This window comes from Schistocerca serialis, chromosome 1, assembly GCF_023864345.2.
Source record: "Schistocerca serialis cubense isolate TAMUIC-IGC-003099 chromosome 1, iqSchSeri2.2, whole genome shotgun sequence".
NCBI lineage: Eukaryota > Metazoa > Arthropoda > Insecta > Orthoptera > Acrididae > Schistocerca > Schistocerca serialis.
In genome coordinates, this window is record NC_064638.1 from 1,091,691,037 (window position 1) to 1,091,701,653 (window position 10,617).

Below are 10,617 nucleotides of genomic sequence, written 5' to 3' on the forward strand. Positions count from 1 at the left end.
ATTCCTAAGGGACCTAACAGCTGAGGTCATCGGTCCCTAGACTTACACACTACTTAAAGTAACATAAAATAACTTATGTTAAGAACAACGCACACACCCATGCCTGAGGTAGGACTCGAACCTCAAGAGGGAGGGGCCGCGCAATCCGTGGCGTGGCGCCTCGAACCGCGCGGTACTGTACTGTTTATGCATCATTAAGTGAGATTTATTTTTTCTTGCCGTTCTGGTTTTGCAATTTTAATGGCCAGCAGTGTAGATTCACTTCAGCAGAGTTTTTGCAAGTAGGCAGTCAAATTCCGCAGTCGTTTTTCTGAGTTACACCAACACTGCAATCCTTTTGAACGAGATCTTCTCAGCGCCCATCAACTCAATCTAATAAATGTATAACTATCAAAGTTATAACAATTTACCACACTGTCTGTCATTCTATGAAATAAAAATTGCCTTCATTTTTTTCCATTGCTGTACAGTCTCGACTCTGAAGCCAGTTTCAAATGTATGCACAAGCACAACCCACCGGAATGACTACACTTGGGGTCACAGTCTGTGCCGTAAAAGCTAAATACGTAATTTAAATTTTTTTCGTTACTGTTGTAATTAGTGTAGTGTTCTATTTTTTTCATACTTGACCTGTGTAACATTTCTCATACTTTCAGTTTTCAGCGAACGAACTCTTTGTTTGTAATTGTGTTCTTATCAGGTTGGATTTCATTAGAATCATTATGCAGAGCGACTTTGATGTAATTCAAAATGGAAGGAAGTCAGCAATCTGTCGTCATTGTCTGTACTTATTGCAGATACGGTATCGCCAGAATTAGAGCGTATGAAGTGTTATGCAGACTCGATAGGCCTGTAAATGAATATGCTATTACACGACCTTGCGTGTATTTAGCTTACTTAAAACCCACTGTACTGTAACTGAAATCTAGATCTGTAATAAATAAGAGACTGAATGGCGACAGACTGCTGACGTCCTTCCTGTTTTAAGTTAGTAGTTGTAGAAGGCGGTCAGTAATGTTATTATAAGCGTTCGTAATCTAAATTGTGATAAGAGTAAGTTCGAAAGTGCCGTAGCTATACAAGTGGTCCAGCGTGCTCGTTTTTAAAAACTCCTTGTTGATGGGTTGCGCCCAAACAAAGAACGCTGAGCAGTATGGTATTCACTTCATGAAAGAGGCGTTGTAGTGACGCTCGTCGTTATCCGTCCTGAAAATAGGCATCAGCAGAATGATGCGATGAGCAGTTTAAACTGCTGTTCTGAGGAAGAGGTCCAGGCAGATGGAGACAGAATGGTGATGTGCTCATAATAGCATCGATGACACCAAATTCCATCATCGCAAAGGTACAGTAATGCCACCATCTCGTACTATTCGCAGGATAGATGAGATTTGTGTTGCAAAATTGACCGCCCTCAGCATTCGCAATGAAATAATTGCGAAGTTAAAACACTAGACTGTGTGTTCGCGTAAATCATTTTGCGTAGTGCAGCTTAGTTCCTCTGTCCTGAACAACAGCTAAGTTCAGTAACCAGTAAAAAAATTCTTGCTAGATTTAAAATCTGTACAAGAGATAATTGTGTCAGTCACTTTTACGGAGACACGAAAACTATTTTGTGCTGCTTTGCACAGAGTAGTGTTCAAAAGGAACTGAAACAGCAGCATTGCTTAATCGCTGCAATCATTACTTAACTTCATTGATTGAGATTTTGATGTTTAGTAAGTGCTGTGTGGGGATGTCTGATAAGTAAATGCGCTGACACAATTGCGTCAGTAGATAACTTACAGGTTTTTGTTAAGTTTTATTCCACAGATATAGTGGTTTACATCCAAGTAGTTTCAACACAGTTGCATGAATATACGGCGTTATAACCTGCATTGTTACGCGAATGAAGAGTGTCATACATCCTTGGCCATGAAACTTTCCATTATCCCAGATCATTTGATATTATTCGATGGTGTATTAAATGTACATAGGCTATATATCCATACCGTCTGGTAATGTTGCCTCTGACTTGGTTAGTTCTACCCACGATCAGTCTGATAGTAAAAATTTTAAGCCTGTTAAGCGATAGGATTAACGAAATACTGAGACACTGCTCTGCAGTCCCCACAGGGCTACTGCACTTAAGTTCAGCTTCGCGTAATAATTTTACCATTGTTTCTTCAGGTACAGGGAATGTACGTTTGCTTCAGATGGCAAGCAGTTGTTTGGAGTAGCAAGAGCTGTACCGTCACAAATCCAAGAACTCATCAACTTTCTCTTGTAATGTAGTAATCGTAGGAGATTGGCCACATTGTCAGGCCTAACAATCAAAAGCTTTATGAACGAATGATTCTGTGTGATAAGCTGAACAATTACTACAGCACATACAATCTATGTCATGCCTTTGACTGTGAAGTTCGATAAGGTGACGAGTCTGCTACTACGGTTACGTGATTACATGTGGAAATTGGCGAGTTAAACCCTAATGTACGAGGTGTGGTCTCTCAGACCGCACTAAAATTCTGGAACTCGCACTCTAAGATCAGTTCTGGCGGAATGCTTATAAACCCACAATGTTTTGTTGTCGGCTGCATTATTGCCTTTTTTTTCTTTTTTTTTGCTGTTGACTTGTGTTACTGGCACGTGTTGTGGTCTCCTTCACGCGTCGCCTGGTCTACGTACTTGTTTTGTTCAATATAGTACAAAATGTGTTCGCAGGAACGTGTCAGTTTTAACGGCTCCAAGTCTGATAAAATTGCTGGTCTGATGGATGAAGGAAGATGTCAGTGATACAGATCAAGAAATGACGAAAGGGACGATGGTTTTACATAGCCATTAACGACATTTGTGCTAGCGGAGGAACATTCAGACGAAGAAATTCAGGACAGTTATAATGGGGCCTTTCTCTTTCTCCAATGAACACCTTACAGTTTAGTTAAAATCAAATGTGTCTTGAGTAATGATAAAGAAAAATTTAGATTCCTGCATTGAATGTCAGTTTTGCAGACTTAATGTTTGTGTCTATCGAGAATAGTTTTTGTAGGCAAGTTTAAACCCTATTAATTAGTTTTATGTAAAAATTTACTTGCTAGAGAGATATCATGATTATTCAGAATGCAAAATAAAGTTCTCAAACAGTTCGTTTATGTGCACTGTTGAAAAAAAAAACCACAAAACTATGTGATTTTGTGTGATAAAAAGTAAGAGTATTTAAACAGCACCTAAATAATTGTAAAAGTAAATGTTATATAGCTTAAATTAAAAATTTCAGATGAATTACGCCTTAAATCTCGGTTTAAACATAGAGAGACCCCACCTCGTAATGTACTTTACAGAAAAGTTATCTCGTGAGCTAAGGCATTAAACTGGCTTCACAGTCGACACTGTTCAGAAAAGAAAAAAAGAGTTAAGTTTTACGTCATTCAGTGACGGGCTATGTGGTGAAATGTTATCATTCAGACAATTAAACATTGTATCAGTCCGAGCCGTTGAAAAGACCCTCCTCAGCTTCCATCATGTAGTCACTGCCTTTGGTAATACGCTATTAAGTTTAATGCAGAATCGTAATGCGGATTTAGAATGTTACCGGCTGAGCTATCCAGGCGCGACCTACGGAGAACCTGAAAAATTAACCTCTTCTTATACGTCTTGTAAAAGGGTTGTCTGCGTAAGGTATGGACCAATTATACAGTTTTAATCAGTCAGAAAACTTCAGTGCAGTGTACGCCCCGCGACAGTCATTGATTCGTTCTTCACAGATACTGATGGCCATACTTGGAGCTATTGTCATCTCTGGTACGCCGAAATAAGATCATTGCCCAGCTATGCAGTAAAACTGTGTATGGCGTAAGTCCGGATGTGCAGAACAGGACTTCTGTCAGTTATATTGCTCTGTTGGCCATATGAGTTTGTACTATTTAGCTTCGAAAGGTAACGATTATTTCTTTTAAGTATATCGATTTGCGTGCGTAGTAGCGTCAATTAATCTCCTTTACTGTAAATATATTTGTATAAACAGCACAAATAGGCTAAAGTGCATGTAATAGTAAACTCTTTGTCTAACAAAGCGTAAAGAATAAACAATCAGCATCGTACAGAAGCCACGTCACAATCTCGGTTGCTAGATTGTTTAATATTCATCCTTACTTCAAATTTTACTCTGTTGTAACAGAAGTTCATCCCACTCAAAGCTTTATTTATGAGGCTTTACAAATCTATACTGGTACTTATTGTTCAGTCTTTTCTTGTTTTTCGTATTCCTTTGTGCTAATAAGGTTAGTCGGTTTCCTCCAATTAATTCACATGTTTATAAACAACTACTCATTTTGCAATTGCATACTTTATTAAGGTTTCGGAGGCTTGTTAGAGGTATCTTTATATTTCGCGTTTCTGTTTTATATAGTTGCTGTGATGTATGCGTCAATCCGTTTGTCTCATGAAAAGGTTTTCCTCTGCGGTGCACAACCCCATGAGGCTGTTTGCTAGTCGGGGTGTCCTTCAGGCTTCAGCTGCTACAGCGGTTATACCGCCCCCACAGACAGCTGTAGCAGAATATCGCAAGGACGTACGTTTGTGTAGAACGCTTTATGACTAAAATGCCCTGATTATGAAGGACCGTCAAATGTATGCTACTAGATAAAGCAAAAGGTAATACAACTGAGAATGTTGAGGTCTGTCTAAACTTTCTCCAATGCTTTTCTCGCCTTGTAAAAACAACGCCGCCCGTTTCGTCTGCTGAAGACAGGATTCGATTATTACTTTATTTTTCTAATTCCAAGCGGATGTTCGAGAATGAATCGTGTTGTTAATCAAGATTAAAGATAACACAATCTGACATCTGCACATGAATGACTCATCTCGCCTTGAAATTTTACCTTCTCTGAGCAAAAGCGGTTAGATAAAAAAGATGATGATAATAATAATAATAATAATAATAATATAGATATACGATATCTATGAATTACTGAACCCAGGCGAAAAATTACTTACAGTGTTTATATTGACGTAAATTAGCAATGTATCTCGTGTGGCTCAGTGGTCTAGGGGTATGATTCCTGCTTTGGGTGCAGGAGGTCCCGGGTTCAAATCCCGGCTGAGCCCTAAATTTTTAATATGCTATATTACTTCCACGACTGGTTATTTCAATAGAAAGAACGAAAGTTTCAAAATTTGGTTGCGCAATATCATGTATAGCTATAAACTGTACTCTCAAATAAATCTGTGCTACGAAATTCGAAAAATATTTTCTGTGCTAAACAAGTTTAGCATCGTAATTCTATTTCCACAGTAACTAAAGAACTACATAAGCAAAGAAGCGACTTCATGAAAAACAGCGTTTTCGAGTATTTGAATATCTGCAGTCCTATAACCGAACCAATATTTCCGTTGTTAGTTATTCCATTTTGTTACCAAAGCGTTGTCTTGTCGATCAGATCCATATCGACGTAAGAAACTAAAACTGTGTTTGTTTCCGTCCTGCAGGACTTGACTTCGATTTGTCGTAAAGAACGAGGCGCAGCTGTTGCGTACACTTTGTAAGACAAATGAAGGAAGAGAGAGTTTGCTTGTGTGCATGACCACAGTTGAACGGACACCGGGGAAAAATTGCATAGAGCTAATGTCATGACTGCGAATGAAGAAATAGTCGATTTGTCATCTATACTGGATGAAGTGTTCAAGAAACAAAATGAAGTTGAAAAACAAGTTGACATAGCAAGGCAGGATTTGGAAAAAGTGAAACTACAACATCAGAATGAGACAAATGAATACGAGGGAGTACTTCGAAAGAGAAGAAATTCTGAGATGCAGCTAAATAATTTAAAAGAATCAATTGCTGATATAATGACGTCATTACAGAACCTGTATGAAAAAACTGAAAATATTTCATTTGCAACAGGTGACAAGCAGTTTCAGCAAGCGAAAGCCAGCTTAATACTGTCACATGAAATGGTTCATCACAACAAATATTATCAGATAATGGAGAAATACGGTGATAACAAACTGTCGTCTGCTGCAAATATGTGTGATCAAACTGTGAGGAAGAAGAGAGATACTCTCTACACAAGGAAGGAACTACTAGAGAACAAAATTGCTGAGAACAGAAGGCAAATAAATATGAATTTGCAAACAGAAACAAAACTGAAAGAAGAAATACTAATATTAAAGAAACGGAACAATGCTTTGCTTATTCGCCTCCAGCGACAGTTACATGAAGCACAGTGCAGATGCAGCCAAGCAGAAGAAAGATTAAGTCGTTTGAAAATGACATTGCAAGAACAGAAACATGTCATTCAGAAGAATCAGATCCACAAATAAAAATCTTTTCATGTGGTCTCAAGGTTGTGTTTCTCCTCTGCGAACAGCTCTTCAACAAAAATCAATAACAATACCTACACCGTTAGGAGTGACTAGATTTATTCATACATTTTCTCCATTAATGTTGTTGTCTTCAGTACAATGTATTTTCTCACAACAGCTGCTGATGTAATAACACGAGGATCCAGTGCTAATGATCTCCAGAATTTGTTTCTCATTCACTATGGAGTCCGCAATAACGCACTAAACTGTTACTAGAGGGCCATAATTGATTCATAGGTTCCTGCACCCAGCAGTAACCACTATCTGTTCAAGTACATTTTTCTTAGGAGCGTATTGTACTTTGAATTTCTTTTAAAATTATGTATACTTAAAAAGGTTGTTACAGTTGCCATAAATAAGCTAAAAAGAAACTGAATTAAGAAAACTGAACTTTACTTATAACCAGAAATTTTTCTGTTGAATATGTAATTTAAATTCTTCTTGGGTGTTCACCTGGGTAAGATCACTGATATTGCACAAATTTTCATTTGTGAGACATGCCACCAAAAATTAATGCTTGTACCCAGCCAAAAACCCAAGAAGAATTTCAACTGAATTTTGTTGTATCAAATAAAATATGAAACACGTTAACTGATAGATTTTACACATCCTGCAGGTCAAATTTGTGTTAGCTAATGCTATTATAAAGCTAACTGCATACACACTGTACCTTTGTTCAGATGTTAATTCTGTTTCCCTGCCAGTTTATTCATTTCCAGTTGTATTTTTAATTAATGCCAGTAATTTGTTGTTTTTGTTAATAAATAACACTGAAAAAAAGAAAGGGGTATGATTTCTGCTTTGGGTGCAGGAGGCCGGATTCAAATCCCAGCTGAGTCCTTAATTTTTAATATGCTATATTACTTCCACGACTGGTTATTTGAGTAAAAAGACCAAAAGCTTCAAAATTTGGGTGCGCAATATCGTGTATAGCAATAAATTGTACTCTCACACAAACGCGTGCTACGAAATTCGAAGAATATTTTCTGTGCTAAACAAGTTTAGCATCGTGATTCTAATTCCAAAGTAACTATTTATAAAAATGAACTACATAAGCAAGGAAGCCACTCCATGAAAAACAGCGTTCTAGAGTATCTGAATATCTGCAGTCCTACAACCGAACCAATAATTTACGTTGTTTGTTACCAAATTGTTCTCTTGTCGATCAGATCCATACCGATGTAAGAAACTAAAAACTGCTTCCGTCCTGCAGGCCTTCGATTTGTCGCTGCTTCATTGGGTGGCAATACTGAGGAGACAAGTAGTCAGAACGCAGTCTCTAGGTCGCTATTTCAGCAAATCCCCATCTGTCCTCACAAGAATGAGCATACCTTGGAGATCAGATATGATTCTCTGCAGAACAGTCTCAAACGCGCACATGTCATCCTCGGATGATCAGTCACTGAGCTATCGGTAGATGTATCTTCAGCTTCTTAATTGCTCTTTTAAATCTCTATTATTCTAAATTTTATACTGATTTTTAGCCTCACATTTGGCCAGGGCAGGTTTAGAACTTCAATATCAAATGTTTTCCCATTTAGTATAAATGTATTTGGAATGTAAACTTTTCTATTAAGTCACCATCTAACTAGCTTCAAACTTCAACCAAGGCTTACCTTAACAACACTCAGTTTAATAGATGCCACATTTTTTGAAGCTGGAAGAATGCAGTAGGTCTAGTTCTTTCTGATTTCACAAAAGGCTTTTAAAGATATCAGATGTTCCCTTAAATGTAAATGAATTGTTCCTTCTTTTGATATTTAACACTGGGGTAGGATTCAGAAATTTATTTACTACAGAATAATATCTATGTAGTACTTACTTTAAAAGAAAAAAAACGTTTTCCCGATCACTGGATTTAGATTTATTTTTAAAGTCGTTATCAAGAGCCCAAGGAAAGGCAGTTAATATCTGGACGGGAGGAGGGCGACACTAAATGCGATGTCACCTATGTGGTAAAATGTTTTCGAGCCTGTCCTGTATTCAAATTTGGATTCTTCTCTTAAATCCAAAACCTTCCTACGCTTGTACTTGAGAGAACATCAAGGAATATGATACTAGCATCAGGGGCCTAATGAGATCTGAATACTTAGTGGTCTAACTTGGTCATTCATCCAACAAAACAGTACATGTAGCTACAGACTGGTTATTTCTCTCCGAAACAAAAACGCAGTGTAACTGTCTCAGTCGCATGGCCCAAAAATAGAGATATCAACGAGTGAGAAAGTATGTAGTCTTTCGAGAAAGTTTTGTCTATTTCTGTTCACACTATAAAAGCAGTGAGTCCGTGAGTAGAGGTAAATTGGAAATTGGTGGTAAGAGCCTATGAGACCAAACAGCTGAGGTCATCGGTCCCTAAGCTTATACACTACTTAATCTAACTTAAACTAACTTACGCTAAAGACAACACACACACCCATGCCCGAGGGACGGAGGTGACTAGGTGTCGTGACTAGGTGCCTAAGACCGTACGGCTACCCCGCGCGGCATGAGTAGAGGTCTCTCCACACATACAGATAACTGCAGTAATTACTGTTTTGAGGACAAGAGCGTACATCGGTGAAGCGCAGTAATAATTATTTTGTGGTTAAAAGTTAATGGACAAAAGCAGTGTTATAATTTTCATCTGTTAGCAATGCAGGCAATTTACACATTTGTAGGGGAGTAACACAATATTAGCTTCAGAATTGTGTTCCCTGTATAGTGTGTACACTGATGATCCAAAACATTATGCCCACTTACTTGGAAGCATGTTGGTCCACTTCTGGAACGCAACTCAGCAGTGATTCTGCGTGCCATGGATTCGACAAGTACTTTCAGGTTTCCAGAGGTTTGTGGCAGCAGATGCCTACGCAAAGGTTACGCACTTCCCGTAATTTACGGACGTTTGGTTTGTGGGCGCGGAGCTGGTGCCCAATAGCGTCTCATTTGGGTTTCATCGGATTCGGGTAAGCTGAATTTGATGGCCAAGACATCAGTGTGAGTTCGCTATCATGCTCCTCAAACAACTGCAGCACAATTACGGCTTTGTGACAGAGACCATTAACCTTCTGGAAGATGCCATCGCTGTTGATCCGGGTTGGGGATTTTCTCTGCCCGGGGACTGGGTGTTTGTGTTGTCCTCATCATTTCATCATCATCATCGTCATTCGTGACAGTGTCTAGATTGGAATGTGAAAAAATTGGAACTTTGTACGGGCGTTGATGACCGCTCAGTTGAGCGCCCCACAAACCAGACATCATCGCTGTTAAGGAAAACGTCATGAGCAAGGGGTTACAGTTGGTCTCTAAAAACGGTCACGTAGTCCACAGCTGTCATGGTGCCGTCGGTTACTACCGTAGGTTCCATGGAAGCCCAGGTGAATGTCCCCTGTAAAATAATACAAATACTGCTCCCACCAGCCTGTGTCTGTGGCGCCGTACGTTTTGAGCAGCCATTTGCCTGGATGACGGTGTACGAGGGGCGTTTGAAAAGTTCGGGCGAAGTCCGAGAGATGGCACCACCGGCGCGTATCGAGGTCATGTTTAGTTAGTAGCATCTTTGGAAAGAACGCACACCAAGTTACAGCCACATTGGACTATTTCTTTGTGTTTGGCGTTCGTGTGAATCAAGGAAGTCGGGTGATTGTCAAAAAATTGACGAAAAAGAATTTCGTGTGGTGATTAAACATTACTTTATGAAAGGCAAAATGCTTCAGTAGACTAAAGAGAAGCTTGATAAACATTACGGTGACTCCGCACCTTTGATTAGAACAGTTTATAAGTGGTTTCGAAATTTTCGGAGTGGCCATATGGACACAAGTGTTGCTGAACGTTCTGGTTGTCCTGTGGAGGTTATGGATCTAGAAATAATTGATAAAATCCATGATGTGGCGATGGATGACAGAAGAGTGAAGGTGTGTGAGATTGTTAGTGCTGTGGGCATCTCGAATGAACGTGTACATAATATTTTGCATAAACATTTCGATGAGGAAGCTATCCACAAGATGGGTTCCGCGATTGCTCACACCTGACCAAAAGCGGACTCGTGCGGAGTGTTGCTAGGATGGTTTGCAGCTGTTCAGGAAAAATCCGTAGGACTTTAAGCGTCGTTTCGTCACTGTGGATGAAACATGGATACATTACTATACTCCTGAGACCAAACAATAATCTAAACAATGGGTTACCAAGGGAGAATCTGCACCAAAAAAGGCGAAGACCAGTCCTTCGGCCGGAAAGGTTATGGCGACTGTCTTTTGGGATCCGCAAGGGATAATCCTCAACGATTATCTGGAAAAG

At 39.2% G+C, this 10,617-nt stretch overlaps 1 protein-coding gene and 1 non-coding gene across 2 annotated transcripts; both read left to right on the plus strand.

The window, feature by feature from the left end:
• The first annotated feature begins 3,789 nt into the window (after positions 1-3,789).
• LOC126416094 (uncharacterized) lies at positions 3,790-6,936 on the plus strand. The gene is made up of 2 exons (XM_050083592.1): positions 3,790-3,912; positions 5,464-6,936. The coding sequence occupies exon 2, from the start codon at positions 5,605-5,607 to the stop codon at positions 6,295-6,297; it is 693 nt and encodes a 230-aa protein (XP_049939549.1). The 5' UTR covers positions 3,790-3,912; positions 5,464-5,604; the 3' UTR covers positions 6,298-6,936.
• Trnap-ugg (transfer RNA proline (anticodon UGG)) lies at positions 5,011-5,082 on the plus strand. Its single transcript has one exon. It is a non-coding gene; the product is annotated as a tRNA-Pro (tRNA).
• Positions 6,937-10,617: the final 3,681 nt, after the last annotated feature.

Excerpts from the sequence above, each read along its gene's own strand:
- LOC126416094 (XM_050083592.1), top strand. The coding sequence starts at position 5,605 with ATGACTGCGAATGAAGAAATAGTCGATTTGTCATCTATACTGGATGAA.